Source organism: Aplidium turbinatum, chromosome 2, assembly GCF_918807975.1.
Source record: "Aplidium turbinatum chromosome 2, kaAplTurb1.1, whole genome shotgun sequence".
Taxonomy (NCBI): domain Eukaryota; kingdom Metazoa; phylum Chordata; class Ascidiacea; order Aplousobranchia; family Polyclinidae; genus Aplidium; species Aplidium turbinatum.
Window position 1 is genome coordinate 55,491,494 of NC_137473.1, and position 27,812 is coordinate 55,519,305.

General features: G+C 40.3%; 2 protein-coding genes across 2 annotated transcripts; one reads left to right on the plus strand and one right to left on the minus strand.

Moving 5' to 3' along the window:
* Positions 1-318: 318 nt before the first annotated feature.
* On the minus strand, positions 319-10,242 carry LOC145764450 (uncharacterized). Its single transcript, XM_082576064.1, has 3 exons — positions 10,172-10,242; positions 9,389-9,994; positions 319-696 (listed from the first exon to the last, which is right to left on the minus strand). The coding sequence occupies exons 1-3, from the start codon at positions 10,235-10,237 to the stop codon at positions 319-321; spliced, it is 1,050 nt and encodes a 349-aa protein (XP_082432190.1). The 5' UTR covers positions 10,238-10,242.
* A 4,162-nt stretch (positions 10,243-14,404) lies between these two features.
* On the plus strand, positions 14,405-27,728 carry LOC145764528 (retinoschisin-like). The gene is made up of 6 exons (XM_082576145.1): positions 14,405-14,717; positions 15,012-15,059; positions 22,181-22,339; positions 24,917-25,086; positions 25,229-25,370; positions 26,286-27,728. Exons 1-5 carry the CDS (start codon positions 14,444-14,446, stop codon positions 25,364-25,366), a joined length of 789 nt encoding a protein of 262 aa, XP_082432271.1. The 5' UTR covers positions 14,405-14,443; the 3' UTR covers positions 25,367-25,370; positions 26,286-27,728.
* The last annotated feature ends 84 nt before the right edge of the window (positions 27,729-27,812 follow it).

Below are 27,812 nucleotides of genomic sequence, written 5' to 3' on the forward strand. Positions count from 1 at the left end.
AAATAATGAGTTAGTTTAGGCAGGATTCTCACGTATCAACATCGCTTCAACCATTCTACTAAAAAAAATAACAGCACGTGTTGCCCTTATTTGTCGACTGGCAGGTATGAGCTGGTGTGCAACAGCAACAAGTATGCGCATCACATCCTTGGCTCTGCTCTACTCCACGCAGAGTAGGCTACTGTGCCCATGTATGGTGTCGTATTGTTCATACTCACCTGATCGACAAACTTGTTAACAACGCCTTGCGTATTGTATCCTGATGCCTCAAACCTACACCTACTGAATCTGTACCAGTTCTTTCAGGCATCACTCCAGTTAAGCTTCGCCCTCAGAGCTGCCACACTCTCCATGGCCCATCGGTGCACGTGTGCTCACACGACGACGACGACGACTGGAGCCACGTAACGCTCCACAGCTGCAAAAGAAACTCCTCAAATCAAGAAACTTCTTTGTTGGGCAAGCCCAATCTTTACTGGAACATAACATCATTGCTTCATCTTGGATCACCAACACCTGGAAAGAGGAGTGGACACACAACACCTCCAGATTCCACTCTTTTGCCCCAAACGCTGGGCCCATGCCTTCAGGAACGACGCTCAGCCTACTTGCGTGGGTACGGTTGAACGGCCTCCAAACGGGCGTTGGACGCTTCAGCTTGCACAAATGGAGCTTATCAGCATCTGCAGCATCCAACTATGATGCAGATGAACAAACTGCCGACCAAATGCGGCTGCCCAAATTTTACTTCACCATGGCCAGTTGGTCTGTCAGTAATGGACGACTCTACCATCAACTGGCTGCTCAAGGAATGCCTGGACATCTTACCCCGATGAAATGTTGTTAACAGAAAGATACTCCTTATACGAAAGAAGAAAATCTTAGTACTACGAACAACAGCTGAACATTCTCATCAATCACGGGCTATTCATGATGTTGTGTTATAGGTGTCATATGATATATCGTGAGGACATCACATGTATCATGGAGGCTATACTCGTTATCATGGAAATATCCTTGTGAACTCTTTCATATCACTCTGGTGCATATTAGAAAAATCTTCAATTTTTGTGCTGAGAAGATTATTTAAAGTTTTCTGTTGGGATAATTTCCAGGCTTTCAAAGCAAGCCAAGTGCATTGTTGTTTGTTGACGTGCTGACTACCTACGTTAGGCAACGTTGAAAAATTGTAAATTGCAAAAAGTGCTGGATAAATCTTATTGTGACTTAAAAAGTGGCTTGCGACGTCACAATGTCAAAGCAATGAGGAAACAATTGGTCGGAAATATACTTCAGCTAGTTCGAAGAAGTTGTTTTGCACTTAAACTATTTGTGAAAAGCTGTTTCGGGTTGTTGAGCTTGACACAACAGAGCGTAAACTTAAAAATCATAAAATCTTTAATGTTTAAAAAGGAATATTCTTAATAACATTAAGTTGCAGTTGGGAAGGTTGCTAGCCACTGCAATAATTGGAATATTTATAAACCGATTTTCTTAGTAATTCATGAACATTAAAGTTGTTAGGAAATCTTAACCGTATCTGCCACTGCTTCCTTTTGGCGGCAAGAGTCACTGGCCGAGACCATCAGGTCTACGTCTCTCTTATTGCTAATTACTCCGTCGGCTTATATCAAATAACAACGGGAAAAAGTCAAATTTCTCAGAAGCCTTATCTATCACTTCAATCAATTTATTTTGCAAAATATATTCGTGATTGTGTATTTTAGGTAGAAAAGGTGATAAAGACTCGGTTTTTGACCTGTTTTCGCCATTTCTTTGTCAAATTTCTCAGTTCACATTTTATTTTGAAAGTCTTTTTGCCTTGAACACAGAATTTCATCAATTTAATTTTTACGTTTCTGTGCAAACAGTATTCCATGCACTTTTTGCACTACAAAGCAATTTGCGCGAATAACAAATTGCTTTCCTAATCATTGTCTGCCAGCAAAGAATGACTCATTCGAAGCGCGGTCTCTGTTCATGCAGCGTGAACGTCTGGACAGTGACAAACACAAAATGAAACCGCACGCTAATAGTAAACTGTCAATCAAGCTATTGAATTTCAGCAAATTTCTTGCATTTCATAACTGGCTGTGACAAAAGGTTTATTGTGAACTTCACAATTATCCGATACCAACATAATCGGGATTAAAAGTTGGGGCAAGAAAAAAAAGTAAAAGTTAAGAAATCTCAGGTTTCTAGCGTCACTGCTTCTATGTGAAATTGCTGAATTAGCAGAGTGCAAGACCATAAGGTCTACGCCAGTAACAGATACGGTTAAAAGTTAAAAGTTGTCAGGTTTTTCATCAAGATGAGTCAGTTACTACTGAGTGTTTAATAAATTTAGGAAAGTGTAGCTTTTTTTGCACAAGTAAAATTTAAAATTAAATGTTTTGTTCCTTTTCATTGTAAATTTGTAGCAAAATTAAACGCGGTTAAGTCAAAAACGTGTTAAACATTTAATTTTTGTTTCACAGAGTATGGTATGCTTTATTTCTTATAAGGTGATAACTATTAGGTTTGCTACAATAATAATTTAAAATGCGGCAGATTTTTCTGTCGGACCTTGTATGAAGATTTACCATTTGCGTGTAGTCAGCAATATTTACGTTGCCGTAAACTAAGCAAAGCTAACTTTAAGAGCTAAGCTATAAACTATGACAACTTTCACTTTCTATCAGCGCAACACAACATCGATCAAAAACTCTTCTCGACTGGTGTTTGGACGCCGGCTAGTTTAATGATAGTTGAAAGTGATTCTCATCTCGGTCATTTTTGTCAGAATGATTTGTAGCAAGATGTCTCTTTAGTGAAGTCAGTTTCGCAGCTGATTTAATCAAAGCTTTCACGCACTCTTCCATTGCGGTTGGACTCTCTCGTGTTCAATAGCTACAAATCTGTATTTTATGCAAGCTGGGTTGTACTTTCGCTATGTACTTTACTTATGCTTAGCGAGCTTTTTAATCTTAACCTCGTAGCTCGACCGGCTAGGGCGTAATTTATATTAAACGACTGCTCTGCAGCGCCACCACGGGCGAAACTCCATATTTCACTGCTCTGGGACGACTTTGGTGGTGTTACGTCATCCTAAGAAGGCTCGTTAGCGACGGATGACGCAAATGTTTCCTAGATGTAATTGGTGGATCACAGTTTGGTCGGAGTTGGTACAAGCGGTTGCTTTTTTCAAAAATTTATTGTTTTTGCAGTTTAATATAACTGTACTGGATACGTTCCTACAAAACCTAAAATATACTTAAAGTGAAAAATGAAGAAATCGTAGCTTACAAATCATCATTCATATTCACTATTCAATCATTTCAATCAATCATTTTATTTTTCATCATTAACGCGTCCGGGACGAAAAAGATACTAACTACAAAAATCGATATAAACCTACCAGCACGTTAACGAACGGGAAAAGGTGGCAAAACCTTGAAAGGTTTAAAAACGTGCTTGAATGAAAAATTATGTAGTAGGCTATATATCAGTAGTTAGCACGGCCACAAAACCCAAAAAAACAAATAGCAAAAAATAAAACAAAAACAGAGAGAAGCACACATCGCAGTGGCGTACGCAGGGGGGGGCCATTGGGCCATGCCCCCCCCCTTTAAAATTTTTTTGTAGTTAACGACGTAGATTAAGGCATTTAATATGTTTTGCATTGCTCTGTCAAAGCAATTAATGTAACAATGTTGTTTTATAGACTAATCCAATACAAAATACATAGGGAGGGGGGGGTTACAACCCCACTTTGGCACGCGTGTGACGTTATTCTAGGGAATAATGCTTTCAGTCTAAAAATAATCTTTCTCTTTATGCTTGGGAATAATGCTTTCAGTCTAAAAAAAAACTTGTCTAATTTTAAACAAAACTGCATTAAAAGAGCGAGTTTTGCCAATACCAAACATTCAAACATCTCAGCCAGGAATTAACAACAAGAAAACATAGAGACTTAGCTTTATTTCCGAAAAATGCCGAAGAAAACATGATCTTGTTCTTTTGCTATGCCACCTGACAGCGCCATTTTACAGGAATATTCATACGCACGTTTTTGTTGAAAATGCTCTCAGAATGCACCAGATTCAAAGTAATTTTTCAAAATTTTCTGGGGAAGGCCCCCCAGACCCCCCGCCGCTGGGTGTCGTCTTAGGCGAAAACGCCGTCGGGCTTCGCCCTCCAGTCGTCAAAACCCCCCCTTTCAAAATTCCTGGCTACGCTCCTCTCAATGGCCCCCCCCCTTGAGAAAATCCTGCGTACGCCACTGCACACATGTAGTAATGAATGACAGCCTAATGAAAAGTGTTGTGGATTAAATTTGCCAGTTCCACTATTGATGTGGATAAGCAGTCACAATAATAATAATACAGTAACAATATTTATATAGCGCCACATCCACAGTCAAACTATGCTCCTGGGCGCTGTGCATGACAATGGTGATAATTAATACGGTAATATCAGTCATAATGTTCATTGAAGTAGAACGTTTTCAAGCGAGCTTTGAATTCATTTAAATTTTCTGCTTCTTTCACACAAATAGGCAAACAGTTCCAGCAACTGGCAGCAACAACTGGGAAGGTACGATTTCCATATTGTGTCTTATATGAAGGGTTGCACAAGAGCAATTGAAGAGCTTAGTTCTAAAAGTACCCAAGTCACATTTGCGAAAATCGAGTTGACTATTGTTAAGATATGCTTACAGTTGCGTAAGTCCACCCGAGCAAAATTGGCGCTAGAAAAAGTGACTGAGTGCCTGTGTGACAGGTTGCTCTTTTGTTGCAATTTTGCTCAGGTGGACTTACGCGACTGCAAGCATATCTTAACAATAGTCAACTCAATTTTCGCAAAATGTGACTTAGGTACTTTGATGTTGAGAACGCAAAGTTCTGGCAGGTTTATAATGAACAAGCAAAGTGTCCAGATAGTTCGGAGCAAAACCATGAAAAACTTTATAAATTAATAGATATATTTTGAAGCGAATACGATACAATACTGGAAGCCAATGCAGGGATTTTAGTATAGGAGTGATATGCTCACGTTGACGTGTTAAAGTAATTAGCCGAGCAGCAGCATTCTGAACTCTTTGAAGACGCAAAATAGTACAATATGGAATGTTATTTAACAATGAATTTGAATAATCAAGCCTGGATGTCACAAGTGCATCAGTTAAAGTTTTACAAGCATCAACATTAATAAACTGTCTGATGGAACCAGGGGCGGCGCCAGCCAAAAATGAGTGGGGTGGACAAAAATATTTCGAGGTAATATGAACAAAAGAATAGAATGGGGCCAAACGCTCCCATGCATTTCCTCTGCGGTCCATAGAATTGCCAACTACGATCTTTATGTTAGCAAGCTTGTCGTTATTTTATGTCATGGAGCTGCTGCAATGATAGGCGGCCTCATAAAAATTTATTGGGTGGCCCCTTAAACAGAATTTTAAAAAACCTGGCTATTACCGGTACCTAATAATACCCATTGCCATAGGTTAAGAACAGAGATGTAGCCTACTTATACGCCGCAAGTATGCGGAGTAGACTTTTTGTTTACGCTAACACTTGCGGCCACATTTTTTTGGATAGTTTGCGCTTGAGGCTACGCCGTAAAGTTTACGCGGTTTTTTAGCGCATAGCGTCAACGCATAGGCTACTTTTTAATGTCTTTTTTTCACCACAGCACGCCAATACCTTCCAGCGCTGCAGTTGAAAAAACGTTTTCAATGGGCAAAGACATATTGGAACCAAAACACAGCAAAATGCCTGATGAACACTGTCAGATGCTTGTGTTTCTTAAAACTTGTTTGTTTCGAGTGGTTTATACCGTGTGAATGTGTTGTATTTCCAGACGTTTAATATAAAATAAACAATAATAATTGTAGCGATAGCCAACCAAGTGAGAAAACCATTTACCTCTTGTTACTTACTGATTCAGTGCATAAAATCAACGCAATATATAGTAAGAAAGAAACGCAAAACAATCAACTAAGGAACGTGGTACAGAACGCTCAATTGATTACACGCGCAGTGCGGTGGTAATCAATTCCAACGTCTGTACCAGAAAACGCTGAACGGTGATTATGTAGTGACGCTGGTCACGAGTTACATATATTCAACGTAGATGACGACTATAACACCTCCCCGATAATTTTTATACACAAACATAAAAAATGAACAAGACACCGAATTAACAATAAAACTCAAAGTCCGAAACGAGCCGGAGGTCTGCGGCGACGGCTCGACCTTCGTGGGTTGTGTGGCCCGAATTCCGGTACAGTCGGTGTGTCGTCCGAATTCGTTCGGGCTGAGGTGGAGACAGCGGAAGAGTCGATTGTTGGTGCAGGAGTATCTCCCGGCTCCTGGTCCTCCGATGATGCATAGCGAGGTTGCAGTTGGTCCATATGGCGCCTCCACGTCGGACCATGTGGCAGCAGACGTACCAGGAAGATTCGGCTACCCTGTCGCTTGATCACCTCGGCTGGAACCCAACGAGGATCCTGGCTCCGTCGTGGAGTGAATGATAGCGCGTAACAGGGATCTCCCGGTTTGAAATGTCGTTTGGTACCTTCGGAGGCGTCGGTGTTGTGAGGGTTTCGTCGGGGTACCACTTGAGACGGTGTAGGGAGAAGCGTGTCGATCTTGGTTCGAATCTGACGATTGTTGAGTAATTGGCTTGGAGAGTAGCCACTCGGAGTGGGCGTGCGTCGATATTGCTGTAGGAATTCCAAGACGGCCTGCTTCGGGGGTAGGGAAGATTTGCGAAGTGCTTGCTTGAACGTACGTACGAGGCGCTCCGCCGCTCCATTGGTTTCCGGATGGTAAGGTGCACCCGTGATGTGTACCATACCCCTCTCCTTACAGAAAGTTTGAAATTCTGTGGATTTAAAAGTAGTAGCATTATCGGTAACTATAGTATGGGGATAGCCGAAATGAGCAAAATCTTCTTCTAGCAGATTGATAGTAGCTGTTGAAGATAAGGAAGTAGTAGCATGAATACAAGGGTATTTAGAAAAAGCATCAATGCTGAGTAACCAATGGTAACCCATGAATTCTACCGCATGATCTATGTGTAAGCGACTCCACGGTGCTTCTGGAACCGTCCATGATTGGACCTGAGTTTTAGATTGCGGTTGATATTCGCCACAGGTACTGCACTTGTGACAAAGTTCCGCGATGTCTCGATCGATGTTTGGCCAGTAGACGGACGTCCTTGCCAACTGCTTCATTCTCTCAATGCCGAAATGTCCTTCATGAAGCAACTGAAGGACGGAAGGACGAAGTTTGGAAGGGATGACCACTCTGGAACCGTAAAGTAGACATCCGTAACAAGTAGAAAGAGAGTCTGCGTACTTACGAAACGGTTCGACCGGGTCTTGTGGAGAAGACTTGGCCGGCCATCCTTCATGAATGAAACGCATTACCGTGGAAATGATAGGATCTTTAGAAGATTCTTTACGTAGTGATGCAGCATTTGGAGTCTGGACCTGCAAATCCAAAGCATCGATAGCGCAGACGATATCAATGTCATCCGCACTTTCCTCTTCATCGAAGACTTTATCTCCTCTTGCTGGTAAGCGACTCAAAGCATCAGCGTTTTGATGATCCTTTGTCTTCCTGTACTCAATAGTGTATGTAAATTGCGACAAAAAGAGTGCCCAACGAGCCAAACGATTTGCTGCCAAAGAAGGTGTCGATTTGGTCGGGCCAAAAAGACTAAGCAATGGTTTATGATCTGTGACCAAAATGAATGATCTACCAAAAAGATATTGATAGAATTTCTTTAGCGCAAAAATTATCGACAAAGCCTCTTTCTGAATTTGACTATAGTTTCTCTGAGAGGCTGTTAATACTTTTGAAACGTTTGCTATAGGCCGTTCTGTGCCATCTGGGTAACGGTGAAACAAAGTAGCACCGATGCCCACACTAGAAGCATCACATGCGATACCTACCGGAAGTGACGCATTGAAATGTGTAAGAACCTCATCAGTAGATAGATGATGCTTCAGCTGAGCAAAAGAGTTTTCCTCTTGTTTTCCCCATCTCCAAGGAATGTCCTTTTTCGTGAGATGGTATAGTGGTTCTGCTACAGTAGAAGCGTTCAACGGTAGAAACTTCGAATAAAATTGTAAGGAACCTAAAAATGAACGAAGAGAAGATACGTCAGTGGGGGCAGACATCTCCAGTACGGCGTTTACCTTGGGACCTTTGGAGATGCCCTGCCTGGACAAAATGTGTCCGAGATACTCTACCTGAGGTTGTGCAAACTTACACTTGTCTTTCCTACACCTCAGGCCTTTTGAGTGAAGTCGATCGAGGAGCCGTCTAAGATTCTGGAGATGCTCCTCAGCAGTAGTGCCACTGACAAGAATGTCGTCTAGGTAGACTGCAACCCCTGGAAGGTCGGCTGTAAGGTCGTCCATGATCTTCTGAAAATAACCTGGAGCAGAAGATATGCCAAAAGGTAAAACATTTTGTAAAAGTACGCCACGGTGAGTGCTTAATGCGAGTCGTTTTCGACTGTCAGGACCAAGTCGAATCTGATTGTAGGCATCAGCCAAGTCTATCTTGCTGAAACCATACCCACCACCCAACTTTTGCATTAAGTCTTCTGGTAAGGGTAACGGGTGACGATGGGTCTCCAGGGAAGGGTTCACCGTGACTGAATAATCGCCACATATGCGTAACTTGGCCTTCGCTTCTGAAGTGTTTGAAGGCTTACGGACTGGAACAACCGGTGTGCCCCAATCGCAAAACTGAACTGGTGTCCATACACCACGTGCAATTCCCGAATCATAGGCTTGCGCTAAGTCCTCCTTTAGCGCGAAAGGTACAGGCCTAGGTTTGAGAAAAACAGGTTTAGCATCAGACTTAAAATCTATGTCTAGTTCATAGTCTCGTAAGCACCCGAGTTCAGGCTTAAAAACATCTTTGAACTCGTCACATAAGAGGGAGCATGCTTTCTCCAGACTCTTATCAGGCTTGTCGTATGACTGGATGCTCTGTAAAGTAAAACAGTTAGACAGAAGGAATTTATCGATAGAAATTCCTAAAGACGAAATTGCATCACGACCTAGCAAGTTCAGTCCTTTGACTGTCGTGACTACAAAAGAAATATTATCTGACCTTCCCGTAGAAGGACAAGTTACCTGGGCCGTGAAAGAACCCGTGATTGGTACTAGATGCTTGGTAGCAGATTGGAACTGCGACACTGGTGCTTGCAATTGAGGTGCGCCTACCCGAGTCCAGACGTCGTTGGAAAGGAAATTTCCATTTGTAGCAGTGTCCAGTTCTAAGTGTGTGGTTACCGAATTAATGGAGATCGGTACTTCCAACTTTGAATTTCGAGGTTTTCTGCAAGAACTAGAAAGCATGTTAATTTCCTCGATACAATTTACCTTAGAAGGTTTGAACTGTCTAGCTTTCTTTCGACAAACACTCTGTAAGTGTCCCGTAATATTGCAGAAATGGCAAGTGGCTTTCTTAAACCTACAGTCATTGGCGTTGTGGTTGGAATTACCACAGCGATAGCATTCTTTATTTTTAGAAGAAAAGAAAGTACCTGTAAGTTGCCTAGTTTTTGGAGGTTTACTGATGGTCCTTACTTTCGCAACTGGTACTGGTGGAGTGCCGTAAACAGTTTCTTTGGCCACCTTGGCTGCCTCTTCGGTTTCTGATGCAACCTCCATCGCACGTTTGAAAGTAAGTTCATCAGCTCTGATTTTGAATAACGCCTTAAGCACCGCCTCGTTACCTATTGAACAAATAAAACGAGTACGTAAAGCTTCGTCCAATGGATTTGAAATGGACGAGAAGTCACAGGTGGCAGCTGCCTGGCGTATGCGGATGGCTAGTTCTTGAGCTGTTTCACCGGGCTTGCGCTTCATTTCGCTCCAGAAACGGAATCGCTCCCTCACGATGAAGCGTTTTGGGTCGAATTGTTGAGCCATGTAATTTGTAATTTCCGTCATGGTGAGATCGTTGACTTCTTTTGGGTTTGTTTCCTGCGCAGCCAAATTTGTTAACATTTTGTAGATTGTAGGTGATTGATTGGTGAGAAAAACCTGCGGCATTTTGTCTTGTGCGACTGAATGTGCTGCTACAAAGGTGTTAAACCTCTTCCAATAGTCTGCCCACAGTTCAGTGGTGGCATCGAACGTTACGAACTTAGGTAAAGATACCTGCTGTTGTATTGTTGTTGGTTGTGGTCTTGAAGTTTGGGCTCGCATTTCTCGTAGTTGCTCCATGAGTAGTTTCGTCTGATCTTGGTGACGTTGTTCTTGTTCTTGGTGACGTTGTTCTTGTTCTCGGTGACGTTCTTCTTGTCTGGCAATTTGCTCCTTCGTCTGGCGTTCTTGGTTGGCAATTTGTTGTTGCAGGACTTCGATCAGTTTCTCCATGTTTCTAAAATCCTGTAGAAATTCTGTAAAGATCCTGCCGGCGACGCCAGTTAAATGTCTGTTGTATTTCCAGACGTTTAATATAAAATAAACAATAATAATTGTAGCGATAGCCAACCAAGTGAGAAAACCATTTACCTCTTGTTACTTACTGATTCAGTGCATAAAATCAACGCAATATATAGTAAGAAAGAAACGCAAAACAATCAACTAAGGAACGTGGTACAGAACGCTCAATTGATTACACGCGCAGTGCGGTGGTAATCAATTCCAACGTCTGTACCAGAAAACGCTGAACGGTGATTATGTAGTGACGCTGGTCACGAGTTACATATATTCAACGTAGATGACGACTATAACAGAATGTTTGGCACCTAGCAAACAAAATTAGTTTACGCTAATGTATGCGCTGACGCCGCCAACTTTTTTTACAAGTTACGTTGACGCATACAGCGCATGGTTTTTCAAACGTTTGTGTTAACGCTGACGGCGTCAATATTTTTTGTATGCGCGTACATTACTGGTTAAGAATCACTGCACTAAAGTTTTATTTTGCGCTCGCAGGTCAGTTGAAAAGCTTTCACCATTTTTGAGGACCAGTGTTGTCGGCAATGTCTCGCTTACTGCTGATCTGTACCAGATGTTCAAGTCTTTGTAATGATGGCAGGTCGCAGATAATAGTTTATTGTCTTATTTTGCTGTGGATACGTTCACAAGATGCCACAGTCATGGGCAAAGTAGCAACAGTAGCAATAATTTGAAACAAATCGCTGTACAAATGATTTAAGATCGTTTTGTCCACACAATTTCAAAAGTGAAGGCAGACACAACCACACGGTCCACTTTGGTTCTTTTCAATTTCTAGTTTCCACTTGTGACAATTAGCTGACCCCAAAAAAGAAGATCCTATTGCTGCCCAACCTGATTTTCATGGAAATTATAGAATTTGACTAAATATTCAACTTTACGCAAATTTGATGGAGACATGTGCGTGTAATAAAATGCAGCTGCATTTGACATTAATTCACATGTTTGATCCGAGTAGCCTAACGCTTTTTAAGTTCATTCAGCATTCTGTCAAAGGATAAAGAAAAATCTCGTCTTAACTATTCTGTAATGGATTCAGATTCACTCCGCGGAAGACTGTTGCAACCTATCAATAATATCTGACCATCTCGGAAATGGCTTGGTGGGTAGCGGCATCGCTTAGCCGGCGTAGTGGTTTCACTGGTAATTTGATTTTTATCCGCAAACAGCGATGTGTTGAAAACCAATTTGGTAAAATCTTCCTCTGAACGCAGTGAGTCACATGCTCTTGTCAAGTCGTTGATAGCAGCAACCCCAGTGGTGAGATCCATTTCTTCACTTTTTAAATAATCTGAAGCCTGTTTACTTAACGAAAAGCATTTATGAAGAATTAGACTAGCAGTAACAAATTCAGTTTGCTTGATCATTGCGGAACAAACATCCAGTAGATACACCATTACCTTCGTTTGACATTTGTTGGAACATTGACAGCAGTGCTGGATATAGGCTACATTAATAACAACATCCAGATCATCTGAACGTGCAGACCAATAAAACCATCTAGTAGCCTATCAGATAACGAGTGCAATGCAATTTTTCCAGACGTGATTCCATCCTTTTTAAAACGCTCTTTATGCAAAAAAATGTATCTTGGGAGAACAGTCCATAAAGTTGTAGATGTTACCAATTGTTTTGACTGTCGCTACGTTTTCAACACTGTGCCCAAGCGCAAGATTTAGTCGGTGTGCAAAACAATGAAAATATACCGACGGTTTGGCACCCGCTGCAATTAGGTGTTGCTGTGCACCTTCATCCTTGCCTGACATGTTGGTGGCCCCATCAAAACCTTTGCCTATTAGGTCTTACAAAGCTTGTGTCTCGGCTGTGATAAAAGCCATCACCTCAAAATGGTAAATTAGACTACAATCAATCAATACAATAGAGCGATAACCATGAAGATTCTTTATTTCTTCGTATGCCAATGCTGCAACAGTAATGCATATGTAAGAAGTTGAAATTAATTTATGACGCAGTCACTAGGCCCCCCTAACCCCCTGCATACACCCCCCAAGTTTTCTCATCGGATCTCGACGAATTACAAAATTGACCATAAATAGAAGTGGGGTGGACATGTCCACCCCAGTCCCCCCCGTGGCGCCGCTACTGGATGGAACCAATATTTCTAAGATGAAAAAAGAAAGATTTAACAGTGGAACTGTCAAAGTTTTCTAAACACAAATGTTGATTTAATGTTACACCAAGCAATTTAATTGAGTTAGAAGAAGAAAGATTGATATAGGATGGAGAAAGAAAACTGGACATAAAAGAAACCCATCCTCAGGCAAAAGCCCGTTTCGATGTGGCCCAGGAGAGCAGGTGTTAAGCTCTTTCTATGGTTAGACTGCACATCACACAGTAGCCTAAGACGATTGAGGTTTGATATCCATATTCATTCATCAGTAAATAAAAGTTCTCTCTCTCTCATAATGTGCCTTCAGCTAGGGCTACCACAGCCTCATACGCCGATGATGAGCTAGGGCTACCATACGTCCTCTTTTAAGAGGATTTGTCCTCTTTTTTCAAGAAAAATGAATTGTCCTCTGAGGACACTAAAAAATGCTCAAATGTCCTCTTTTTTGACAGTTTGGGTTTTCATGCTTATATTTTCAACGGGATCATATTGCTTGATGACGTTTCAGCGGCGGCTTGTAGGATATTTGTTTTCTAAACATTTTGTATACCAATGTAACATGCTGATTTATAAATTCTACAAGAAATTGGCGCATATTATGGAACTGTTGTTGAACGTTCATTGCCTGGTTCACTGTAAGATATCAAGCGACATTTGAAAGGCCCTGCTCACACTTTCACAAAAAATTATTCTTTTACCTGCATTCGTTTTTTATTGATACAACGCTTGTAGACATTGTTGATTACCAACTCAGTTTGGTTCGTTTGTTACTTGAAACAAATCGAAACGAATATCTAAAAGTGCAATGTGAATAACACCTAACCTATAGTAAAATAAATCGTGGCATGGATAAGCCAACAGCTTTGCAAGGAAAGGAACAGCTTTTTAGTTCACGCCGTTTTTAGCATCTTTACAGTTATGTGCACTGTGCAGTGTGCAGCCTAATGTTTTAGTCATGATTCTTGCAAATTTGATGGTGAACTGTTTTATTTTGATCAACGACACACGAGTACAAAATAATTGAGACGGCGAGAAGAACACAATAAACATAGCCAGGTCAGAGACTTTAAAGAACCGGCCTGCCACGCCCCGTGGAGGCGGGGAGCGGCGTGATTATGGGGTGGCGATGCACCCGGAAGGGAAGTCCACCAGCTTAGGTCGCGGGGGCCAGGCTGGGGAGTCTAGGTACCTGTGGAAGGAAAGTGTGGATCGAGAATTTTGTGCGACTCGTCCGCAAAAGTTAGAGTGGCGGAAACGGCCAGGAAGACGGGCTTTGCTTTCTGCAAACGCAAAAAGGTCAGCTCACGACGGGCCGGGCGACAGAAGTTTTATAAAGCCAGGCAGCGCCCACGTCTCCATCACGTGACCGTAACACAGGTACGTTTGACTCCTATACCCGGTCTTTCCGTAGGCAGAGCGGATAAACTTTGGGGTGTCCCACGAGAAAGAGAAGCTTAGCTACAAGAATGATTTAAATACTCGTGGGAGACAAAAATTATATAAAATCTGGAGCAAAGGCTCAACTAATTGGTGTAAAAAAAAGAAGGTATGTGGGAATAATAAATTATATATATTAAATTATATAATAACCGCAGACAATGCACACCGTTTCGACCTCCCGGTCTCATCAGTGCAGCCAAAACCAGTCGTAAACTTCCAGAGATGTGAAATATTTTTTAGACAATGTAGTAAGACAAGAACCATATGTTTGTTTTCTCAGTAAAAGGGTTCTCTGCTCTTAATCTGATTTTACGATTTTGCATTTGTAGATTTACTACTAATGTATTGTCACAACAATAAGTGATAAGTTATAAACAGATAAAATAAAAAGTATTATGACATCAAGAGTGGTTTGCATTGTCTTATGCATCTTCTTCGCGATTTGTGGGAGAGGACAAAGTGATGAAGTTTGTATTCCTGTTCGAAAAGATACAGAGTCCCCTACTCCAACCCCTCAAACAACGGGAGTGCAGGGGCGGCCCGGTAAAATTGGTCCTGCTGGCGCTCCTGGGGTTCAGGGGCTTCCGGGGCTCATGGGACCTTCTGGGACATGCACTTGTGACCCTCAAGATGTAGAAGAACTTCGTGAACAAGTCCAGGCGCTTCGTAGTGAGTAGAAGTAGAAACTTGTCAAGTAATTACAAGTGGTACATTTTTAAATTGATAAAAATACAAATGATCTGCAGAAGAGATTGTAGTTCTTGTGACAGCATCATCATTTTCAGCCTGTGGTAGCCCATTGCTGAACAAAGGCCTTGCCTCTTTTTTTATAGATTCAGTCGATCGTATAGATCTGGTTAAAATCTGAGCCAGATAAAGTGGCTGTTTGGGTTTGGTTTCATTTGCCGTTGAAATTTTAAAACACATGAGACTTAGTTGACAATTTTCTTTATTGTTTTGCAGACGAAGTCGCAAATGTAAAGTCAGTATCATTCAGCGACGATGCAAAAAGTGGGTTAATAACGTTTATGATGAAATTGAAGTCATTCTTCTCACACTTATTTTCACAATCAGCATTATCATCCATTCGGGAGTACACGGACAGCATTAACACCATTAACACCATCAACGCTATTAACACTATTAACACTATTAATACCATTAACACCATTGACATCATTGAAACCATTGACACTATTGACACAATTAGCACCATTGACACCACTGACACTATTGACACCATTAACGCCATTAAAACCATTGACACCATTGACACCATTGATACCATTAACACCATTGACACCATTAACGCCATTGACGCCATTAACACCATTGATACCATTAACGCCATTGACACCATTGACACCACTGACACCATTGACACTATTGACACCATTAACACCATTGACACCATTAACGCCATTGACGCCATTGACACCATTGACACCACTAACGCCATTAACACTATTGACACCATTGACACCACTGACACCACTGACACCACTGATACTATTGACACCATTAACGCCATTAAAACCATTGACACCATTTGTTAACAAAAGAGTGAGAGGGAGAACAAATATTACTTGTCAACTGTACTAGGTGCAACTAAGGAAATGATTACATTGAACACAGAACTGAGAACATGACGCCTACCAATTATGACGTCACACAATTTACGTTGGTGCTTGAGGTTCCATCAACATCCTTCTTCCTTTAAGAATAGAGAATTACGTTTCCAAAACTATGAGGAGTACAAGCAATGCAATAAACATACAAAATAACATTAATACTACACATAATCAGCGAATCTTGCAGGAGGTTTTCGGCTTCTCCGAGGATGCTCTCGGACAGACTCCATCTGCTGTTCATGTTGTTGTGGCTTGCAAGGCTCAGCTTGTTGACTGGCTTCTAGTAGTGGGTAGTAATAATACGAAGATTCATCACACGTCCTTTTACAATGATTAGAGCGCACATGAACTCTGTTTCTCTTGTAAGTGACACCATCACTCGTGATGATCAAATACGTACGATCAAATAGTTGTTTTATTACAGTTCCTTTAAATCAGCCAGGCTTATCCGGATGCTGGAAATAAACAGATTGATTTGGATAGAGGACACTTAAATCTTTTGCATTTTTGTCGTAGGATTGTTTCACCTGCTTTTGACGGTTCATCCTTTTCGAAGGATCAAAAGTACATTGGGAAGGAATGATAACAGAAGGAATGATAACAGTTAAATGATAACAGTTAACAGAAGGAATGATAGAGCGAGTTGTTCGACCAAACACAAGTTCAGCGGGGCTACAATTAGTACTTTGTTGTGGAGTATTTCTAAATTCAAGAAATGCCAAATACGGGTATGAATTATCACGAATACACTTTTTAATCAAGTTTTTTACAATTTTCACAGACGATTCAGCTTTCCCATTGCTTTGTTGATGTCCTGGAGATGAGGTGTTGTGTGTGATACTCCATTCTTTTGTATATTTAAGAAATTCATAAGAAGTAAATTGAGTACCAGAGTCGCTTATTATACATTTAGGTATACCATAACGAGCAAAGGATTTCTTCATACATGCAATCACTTGACTACTAGGTTTGGTAAAACATCAACTTCAAAAAAATTACTAAAATAATCAACAGTGTGTAGTCTTTGTTTTGATAGTGACAAATGTCTACACCAACTTTTTCAAACGGCGTTTTACCTTCGGCATGTTGAATTAAAGTTTCTTTTTGATTTTTTGGCTTAAATTCTTGACAAACATCACATGAATTAGCAATTTCAGAAACTTCTTTACACATGCCTTTCCAAAAAATGGTGTTTCGAGCACGGCGCATCATACTGTCACATCCTAAGTGTGCTTTATGAAGGCGCTGCTTCATTTCATGTCTGAGAGTTTTTGGTATTAAAAGTCTCTGTCCTTTTAGGACAATGTCATCGTGGCAACTTAGAGTGTCTCTTAAAGAAAAGTATGGTCGTATAGATACCTCGAGTTCATTTTGATGATCTGACCATCCGCTTTGAATAACCTCTAATAGTTTCTGGATGTCGGGATCTTCATTGGAAGCTTTTCTTACTTCTTCTACCAGAAGATCGGGTATATCTCCAAATCCGTCGACTGATATCGAGTTGACATTGACGAGAGGAATATCTAAGTAAGCTCGACTTAACGTGTCAGCTAAAATAAGTTGTTTTCCTGGAACATACTGAAAAGTAAAATTATATCTGTGCAGTCGTAGCATCAATGCTTGTAATCTTCTTGGGGCTTGACTTAGAGGCTTGTTTAGGATGATTTTCAGAGGCTTGTGATCATTTTCCACCAGAATTGTATTGCCATAAGTGTATTGGTCAAATCGTTCCAAACCAAATACTACAGCAAGAGCTTCTTTTTCTATTTGAGCCCAATTACGTTCTGCGGATGTTAAGCATCTTGAGGCATACTCAATAGGTTTACCTTCTTGCATAAGTAGGCTACGGCTCCTAAACCATCTTTGCTGCTGTCTACTTGAAGACAAAGCTCTTTTTCGGGATCAAAGTAAGCTAACAGTGATGTTTCAGACACTTTCTTTTTGATTGTTTGAAAAGCTTCTTCGGCCTCACTTGACCAATTCCACTCTGCACCTTTTCTTACGAGGGCTCTGATTGGTTCCAGGTCATTCGCCAAGTTAGGCATAAATCTTGTCAAGTATTGAATCATACCGGTAAATCTTTTCACACCGTGTATATCTGTTGGGGCAGGCATTTTCATGATTGCTTCAACTTTTGCTTTATCGGCTGAAATGCCTTCTTTAGTTATTCGGTGACCCATAAAAGTGATTTCTTCTTGCTTGATTACAGCTTTTTCATTGTTGAGAATGATGTTTTGTTCTTGACAACGTTTTTGCAGTTTCTTGATGTTGGTTTCGTTATCAACTTCAGCTTGTTCACTCGTGTTGCCACAACCTACTGCAACAATGTCATCGGCTACCGTTATCACACCGGAGAGATCAACAAGGGCATGATTGAGACGTTTTTGAAAGATTTCGCTACTCACTTTTATATGGCAAAGAGAAGTTTTCGGTGATATTCGAGGTTTCACGATCAACAATTAAATTTGCTGTGCCTAAATCTCCTAATTGGTCAGGTTGTTTAACTTGGGATATAAACTTATCGAAGTTTACTTTAATAAGATCCATATCTCGTATAGACTTTAGTCCTAGCAAACAGTCAAACTTGTTTTCTACAATAGTGAATGGTAATTTGTAAACTTCCTTATTTTTAGGATTCATTACATGCAAAACTGTTTCACCAATCGATTTTACTTGTGTAGAGTTCCACATGGTTAGAGCATTGGGTTTAAAAATTATTTGATGTTTGTGAACATTCTCTTCACGAATAACGTTGACATCAGCGCCAGTATCTAAGTAGAATTTGACGTCTTGTCCATTAATGTCATTTCGATGGCGTGGGTTCGAAACCCACCGCTGCCACCATGTTAACAAAAGAGTGAGAGGGAGAACAAATATTACGTGTCAACTGTACTAGGTGCAACTAAGGAAATGATAATAATGTTATGGTTTTATTTATTGTCGCTCTACAACAGCTAAGGTCTTTTAGCGACAGGGCTCATTTTTAATTTATATCAGGTTTACGATGTTATCACATTATCATCCGACTCAGTCTCACTGCGCTATGCAGGATAGAACACAATCGGTACCGTTTTTAAAGTCTTCGGTTTGACCCGACCTGGAATCGATCTCAGATCTACCAGCACCAGAGCCGAAGGCGAAACCACTCGGCCACTGAGCTGGTCTAACTAAGGAAATGATTACATTGAACACAGAACTGAGAACACGACGCCTACCAATTATGACGTCACACAATTTACGCTGGTGCTTGAGGTTCCATCAACACCATTGACACCACTGACACCACTGACACTATTGACACCATTAACACCATTGACACCATTAACGCCATTGACGCCATTAACACCATTGATACCATTAACGCCATTAACACTATTGACATCATTGACACCATTGACACCATTAACGCCATTAACACTATTGACACCATTGACACCACTGACACCACTGACACCACTGACACCACTGACACTATTGACACTATTGACACCATTGACACCATTAACGCCATTAAAACCATTGATACCATTAACGCCATTAACACTATTAACACTATTAACACCATTGATACCATTAACGCCATTAACACTATTGACACCATTAACGCCATTAATACTATTGACACCATTAACACTTCCAAATATCCATGACATTCTCATATTTGGCAGTTTGTTTTTCTAAACTCAAGTGTCTTGTTGATGTTGACGAAAGGTTAAGAAACATATTATGACAATCTTATTGACTTCTAAAGCAGTGGCCTGCTATCTGGAACCTTCTTCAGACCTTTCAGTGAGAGGGAGCAAGTCAGCATAGAATATTTTATTGGTAAAGTGCTGCTTCCAGGTGATGTTAAGCCTTTCTCAGAAGTTTGGTGTAACACCCATTGGGATATTCTTCCATACTTTTGGTTAGAGTTCAACTTCCTGCAAATGTGGGTCAAGACTCTTTCAACTGTTTCTCAAATAAATTGTGTTTTTAACTTTTTGGAAGGCTATGTCAGATTTTCATATCGAATTTAATTAATTAGCTGTTGCCCATGCCTTTACTTTTTGAAACTTTAGATCATTTAATGTGGAACCAATCCAAGAATCTAAGTATTTGAAACAATGATTTTTTTATTTAATTATTTTCAAATTGTGGATGGCATCATTTGGTTATAAGATATCAATTCTGTTTTGGTTTCAATCTTTTGCAGTCAGGTGCAGCAAACTCCCCTCGCCACTGCCCCGTTTCTGCAAATGCCATCGCTTCCCAGCTAGTGCTATAATAGCACTAGCTGGGAAGCGATGATTGTCGATAATTGTCTGATAATTGTCTGATATCTCTTCTCTATGTTGCTTTCAAAATCCTCGAAAAGCTGATGCCTTCGTCAATCATCAATGCACGCGTCTATCAAATCATCGACCCACTCCTCTCAAATGAGCAAGCAGGGTTCCAGCGCTGAAAATCCACCGTAGATCATGTCACACGTTTGACCAAGGGCATGGAGGATTGCTTTGAGGCAAAAAAGAAGGTCGGTTCTGTCTTTCGAGATCTTAAGCTGACTACGTCACCGTATGGCACCGCAGGCTTACTTGCAGACTGCTTCGCCTGCTTCCTGACCGACACAATGTCCATAATAAATGATCATGGAAATTGTCAGGAATCGAAGTTTCACCCTCACCACCTGCAAGTCACAGCGAAGCAGACTGAGACGCCTGCAAAATGGTGTCGCACAGGAATCAGTCCTGGCTCCATTTCTCTTGAAAATCTACACCCATAACCTGCCAAGCACGGTTTCTGCATAATACGCATATGCGGACGACCTGGTAATTCTCCACTCTACAATGTCGTGGGAAAATCTAGAAGACACCTTGAGACAGGACATGAAAACTCTTTCAGCTTATCTGCAGAAATGGCGACTGAAACTCAGTGAAACCAAATCGGGAAACTGATCGTGAGCTGCATGTCCCGAACAACGGAAAATCACTGTCCTTTTGCCCCAAACCAAAACACCTCGGGGTGACATTAGACAGATTGCTCACGTACCTCCACCAATTTGCTGTCACTGCACTAAAAAAGTTCTCATCACGCGCTGCGCTACTCAAGCGCTTGGCAAGCTCCAGCTGGAAAGCAAGGGCTGCCACTTTGCGTATAGCAGCCATCACCTTTGTCTACTTCTCAGCAGAGTACTGAGCACCTGTTTGGTGCCTCAGTGCTCACTGCCATAACATCGACACTGCCATAAACAGCGCACTGCGCATAGTGACCTGGTGGGTGCCTGCGTCCCACACCATAGGATTATCTACCTATTTTTGCTGGCATCCAACCTGCTGAGCATCGTCGCAAAGAAGCCATTCTGTCTCTCGGTCGACAGGTATTAGAGCCCAACTATTTTCTCCATTTCAAAATCTCTGCTCCCCCAAGAGAGCACCCCCGTCGACTGAAATCAAGACACTCATTGGGCCAGCCGCTCAACTTTTGATCAACTAAACTGATGGACAAAAATTCTCTGCGACTAATTGGGCAGACCATAAATAGAACTCTCAATGAAAGTCAAACACCAGCAGACTCCATTCGCTTATCCCCAATGCCGACACCCGCCCCATCAACCTGACACTTCAAAGACTGGCGTGAGTGCGCCGCAGTACAGGCGTTGGGATTTTTCCTCTCAACCATGCTCAATGGGAAATGGCTTTTTCATTCTTCTGTTAATGTGGTGCAGAGGAACAAACCGATCAAATCATCAACGATTGCACCATCTTCAAGCCACCTAATGGAGTGGAAGGTTTGCGTATCTTGGATAATGAAACAAAAGACTGGCTTCTCTATAGTAGCCTTCCAGTTTAGTCCTGGAACATTGTGAATCTGAGGTGGTAAAAGGATAGACCTTCGGCCCAAAGGCTCACACGACAACGACGATGAGGTTAATTCTTGTGTTGTCCCCATACACAACACAGAAGTAAGCACATCAAAACAAAACTTCACTTCCAGATACTTGAGGAACATCAATGGAGCAAGAGGTGAAAGAATACTACGAAAAGGTCCAAGTTTCATTTCAGACGTTGGACTTCAATGAGGCGGAATTTTTAGCCAAGCAAGGTCTGGTTGCGACAGCCACCTATATATCGACTTCAAGTTATATCAATCAAATATTCACGAATGGAAGATGGCAACTTTTGCGATCAGTCAGTGCTGTAACGAGGAAGAAGCCGCACACCACATCATCAATTGCGACCTTTAACGCTCCAAACGGCATTCGTAGCCTGCATTAATTGGATGACGTAACAACACAATAATGTCCGACACCTGCCCTGACGTTTACAAACTAATTGCTGTATAGTTTTACAGTAATAGATACAAATTGTACAAACGTAGGCTACGTACACCAATGTTTGTGATCATGGTATGATCGTTATGAACAGCGATGATTGTTATTACTGCATTTGTAAACCAAGCTTGTTATATTTCCACAAGTTACATTCATTTGTGATATTAGTTGATTTTCTTTATTGATTTCAGTCGCTTCCTGCTCTGTGGGAATAAAAGATGGAAGAGTTCGGGATTCCCAGTTAACTGCTTCTTCCATTTGGAATGACAGCTACATTGGTGCAAATGGACGACTAGATAATCTACGATCTTTAACGACAAAAGATGGAGGATGTTGGGGACCTAGAGAACGTAAGTTGTGATATTACTGTAGGCTGCAGTATAAACAAATAAGTTAACTCATAATAATGTATAAAAGCGTTATGATCTTTTCCGGTCGAGTGGTTGTTAAACTAGGTACGTTTTACAATAAAATGAAATAAGGCTTTATGTCAAAACAATTTAGACCGAGCAGCTTTCTCAATGAAATAAATGCTCACATTGCCAGGCAGTATCATGTATACGTAGAACAACCACCAAGGCAATGAATCACAAGCGTTGTTGATGCTTGGCTGATGATGGTGATGATGCATTCACAAATTTGAAACACTTTAACTGAGCACATGATGATGATGACTTATAAGTCACTAAAATCTTTTTACTCCAAAAACATGTTCTGTGTTGTACGTATAATGTACATCCACTGCAACAATTACTTAGGCCTGCAAAGTAACCAACTAATGCGTCCGTATCTCGCAAGTCTTTGAAAGTGACTGGAGATATAAAATTTGAATAGATAAGAAGTCATGGTTGTAAGAGCAAAGTGAATCCAAGTGCAAACATGTGGCAAGACAGTGATGAAAATTTCGATGCAATGCAAGGAATGTAGAAAGAGGCGACATGCAAGATGTGTCAATACGAGAAGAACTACATCAAAATTGGTAAAGTGTTTTGTTTGTAGGAAATGTGATAAAAGAAAGAATTTCTTTTATCACATTTGAAGAAGATTGCAATGAGGGCTCCTGTCATGAAATTGAACCAGTGATAGACTAATGCTGTTTGGGTGCTTGGAATTGTGTGTGGCCTGCAATATTGTGCGGTAACGAAATACAGATGTTAAAAGAGAGTGAACTCACAATTCTAAAAATAACGAAAAGGGCAATGTGTGTGGAGTAACTCGGTGGAGGAAGAAAGAACTGAAAAACTGATGGATATGCTTCTTCTTTCTTATAAAGCAGCAATTTAGGCAACATCTCCTAACTGCTACAACCAGTGCACTGTCTTCGTATCAGAGTCTACGGGATCCACTGGCTCTCTTTAGGACAAAATACTGGACAATGATTTAGGATGTTCTGTGTTGTTTCTTCGCCACAGGCGCAGACTGATAAGTCATACAAACCCCCGTTGTGCTTGAAGCTACTAATACCAGAACGGGGGCGATTTATAGTTACCCATTTTTGTCATGGTAGATCTTAGCCAGGTATTACTTTAGTGTCTGGCGTGACTTGAAAAATTGAGTATGTAACTTACACTTAGCCTACTTTGAAAGTAAGTACAATGCACTTTCTATGGATTGAAAGAACGACATTTTACCTGCTTGTCTAAACAACCTTTATTGTTTAGTGTTAATGCAAAAAAATTTGAAGCTGTTTTTTCTGTTACCAAATTTCATTCTACAATCTTCATCATTAGGTCTGTTATCACTACATATTCATTACAACCTTCACACATATTCACTACAACCTTCACACATATTCACTACAACCTTCACACATATTCACTACAACCTTCACACATATTCACTACAACCTTCGCACATATTCACTACAACCTTCGCACATATTCACTACAACCTTCGCACATATTCATTACAACCTTCACACATATTCACTACAACCTTCAAACGTGAGTGCTTGAACGAAAGCCGAAACTGGGATTTCAGTTGCATGGGACAACATATATCTGATGCCAGACGGTGATGTTTGATTTTGCCTTGTTTTTCGTGTTCTACTCTAAAGCTTGTACCAAACAAACGCAAATTTCAAAACACATTATTTTAGGCATCCGAGTTAATATTGATAAAAGCTATTTACACTCTACTGTAAGTAGGATATACGATTGATATTTTCATCAAGTAATCAAGCGCAAAGCCAACCTTGGAAGCAAGCATGTGTGAAAATATGGGTATGCTAGGTAAAACATTTGAAAGAATTATGTGGACTTCATTGGGTGTTCCAGTGATACCTGCGTTCTCCTGTTACGCTCTGAACAGAAAAACAAAACAACTTTGCACACTTTGGGCGTAGGCTATGCTTTAGACTGTAGAGCCAAAACATGACGTGATAAAACAAAATTGGTGGCAGTTTTGAAGTCAGCAAATCATAATTAGCCGAAATCAAGTGAAAAACATTCAACAATCTTTTTTCAATTATTGATATCGTTGTGATGAATTTGCGTGTGTATTACTAAAAGCAATGGTTCACATACTGTGCGGCATGACGCTTTGGTGAGTCATTTGAAATGTGTAAGGACTCCGCACGAGACTGGCAATGTTGCAAACTCCAACAACATTAAATAAAAATTTTCAAAAGCTTGTCACAATGACCCAGCAGGAATTTTGTTTATTTTATTGAATTTATAAAAAAAACTTTGTAAACATGTGCTTTCATCAATTCCATGTCAGAGCAATGGAAGAACAAAACTTTCTCTCAGTGCGCAGCAGAATTTTTTTATTTTACTTCAAGTGACAAAGTAAAAGCTAAATTTAAACGCTTAGCATCCAAACCATAGCCACAAACTTGTATTCGAAGTGAAGCCGTGACAACAAACTCAAATTATTGTGCCAGAATAGGTTAAACAATTAAAACAACCATTTGATTTTATTTGTAGAAAGAGCTGGCGAGTGGTTACAAGTTGATTTGTTGGAGCCAACTCGTATTGCTGGTGTTGTTACTCAAGGATGGTCTGTTAAAAATCAATGGATAACAAACTACAAAATTCAATATGGAAACTCTGTTTCAACTCTGATAACTATAAAGAACGGGAGTGGGAATGACAAAGTAAGTGATGTTTGTATTTGTAAAAACTAATCGACTCTGTCACGTCGAATGTCACTATGAAAGTTTAAAAGCAAACGACGTCGGTTCAAATACCAGCTTTGCTTGTTCCATGAAATTTTTAATAACATTTTTACAATTTCAGGTGTTCCAAGGAAACACGGATAGAAACACACATGTCATCCGTGCTTTTCCACGCCCTCTTGTGGCTAGATACTTCCGGCTTGTTGTTCAAACATTTCACCATTACATCGCCCTCCGAATGGATTTCGTCACGTGTTGAACAGGTGACTGGCAAAGCTTATTAAATGTTGATTCCTGATGATGTATTATTTTGTAAAACAAAATCAACAACAGTTCAACACAATCAGTAACTATCCCTTTCGATATCATTCATTTATTATCGTCAGTGATACTACTTCTGTTCTGCCCAAACTGATGAAATGTTACTTTTACGTCAAATGACATCGATAGAAACATCTCGTTGTTGTTCACTGACAGCAATGAGCGACAAACCTGGGATAATCGTAAACACTTTTTCGTGTAATCGTAATCACTTTGTAAACAATTTACATTTTGTTCAGTCATCGTAATCAAATGTAGTATTGATATGAAATAGGCCTTTAATGCATATAATAACTTCAGAATAAATTGAAAAGAATTAGTTTGCTTATTCTAATCATAAAGGTAAAGTTTAATAATAATTATTTTATGAGTCAAAATAAAACTTGTCAGTTGTTCTTGAAGGAAAAAGATCTTTTTAACAACTTCATCATGGTAGTTTCGCATCATGGCAGTTTCGCATCATGGTAGTTTTGCATCATGGTAGTTTCGCATCATGGCAGTTTCGCATCATGGTAGTTTCGCATCATGGTAGTTTCGCATCGTGGTAGTTTCGCATCATGGCAGTTTCGCATCATGGTAGAGGTTTTGAAACCACTGACGCAGGCCCGGTCACCTAGATTGACAAAGTAAAGTTTCCAAAAGTTAAACCAGCGTTGCATTATCTGGCTGTATCGGGTCCTTATCTAACTGAGCTATACCACGACACCATTCGGTAGTATGACATTATTTTATAAGACACCATTCTTTCATATGGCTTCATTTTGAAAACGACAGAAAAGCTTGGTTATATTGTTTACTGTTTTACAATGAATGGTTCCAATGCACATTTCATAACCTCTTTATCATTTGAAACGCAGCACGCGACCAACATCGAATGGAAAATTACTTCACCCATCCTTGAGCCTGCCATTATGATGTATCAATGCTGCTTGTTCCAGATTTTGTAATCATCGTTGAGTGTTTGAAACATTGAACAATCGTAGAATAAACAAGTAATCGTAATTGATCCCATTGATGTGAAATGTTGTATAACTGTAATCGTAATCTTAATCATATAACATATAAACAATTGTAATCGTTGACATTTTAATCATCCAATCTCTAATAAGTAAAACTTTCCAGCTGAATAGCGACTACTTGCGGAAGTGTAAATATTTCTCAAAGTTGATCAGAGGGAAAGTTTTAATTTTATAGTAAACAATGTTAACTTTTATATAGAGAATTGTTCTTCAAATAAGTTAATTAATTGCTCCAAAACGTTTTTGCTGTCAACCTTTGACCTTGCTATTATGCGTTCATGTAACGTCATATCACAGTCATCAGTTGCTTCACCCAGTGGTTCTCAAACTGCCCGACGCGCTGATGCAACGTTTAAAACCGTTAAGGGCGTGACGCATTTTCAACTGATGTTAATAAAAAATAAAACTGTTTCGTTAATTGTAATAACTTTAAAACAATTCAACGATTTAGATACCGTAAACTTCCACTTTTTCCCGATTATGTCTCCAGACAAACAAAGGGCACAGCTACAAACTGTGTGTTGTAAACAATCGACGTTTGTTGCACAATAATGTGACTTTTTATTGAACGTTCTTTTACAGTATATGCATCTGCTGGGTGGCGGAAGAACAGAATATTTTTTTAACTGAATATTTTGTAGTAGGCCACACTCAATAGAACTCTCTAACACCTTTCTGGCTAAGACAGCGCTAAATATGTTTTCCTTTTTGTCCAATTTATGTAAAGTAGGATTTTCTGTTGTGGCTGTGATTGAAGCAAGGTATCGATAAGAATTATATGGAATAACCTATCAAGGCTTTGTCAGTCCGAGAATAAAGATTCAAAACCAAAACCAATCCTTTCAGTTTGTTCTTTGCTGTGATGTTGTTACAATAAGCCTAATATTGTTAACGTGTGACGTTGTTAACGTCGTCGGCTGCATTGCCGAGTGGTGAGAGCCCTGGAACGACGTTCGAAAGGGCGCCGGTTCGACACCGCTCAAGAGCATGCGGCTGTGTCTTTGGTAAGACACTTAAAGGCATGCCTGAAGGTGGTCACAAAGATTGGCTTCCTTGCCCTCCTTCCATTTAATCTAAATTTTCAGCCACCAAGCGTAAGCCTGGACACGACAAACAACGTGTGAGTCTTAACAAATTCATAGCTGGAGCGTCACAAAACCCAAAAAAATATTTCGTCTCAAGGAAAACAGTTTGAGAACCACTGGCCTGACTGGATTAGTGTGACGTATGTTTAAAGTTGTTTATTATTAGGATTGTAAATAAACAAATTGCTGCAATGGATTATGTGAAAGTTTAATCATGGATAAATTGCTTTCATAACAAAGCTGGTGACGTAAGAATTCTTACGCAGTAAATCACTCCACC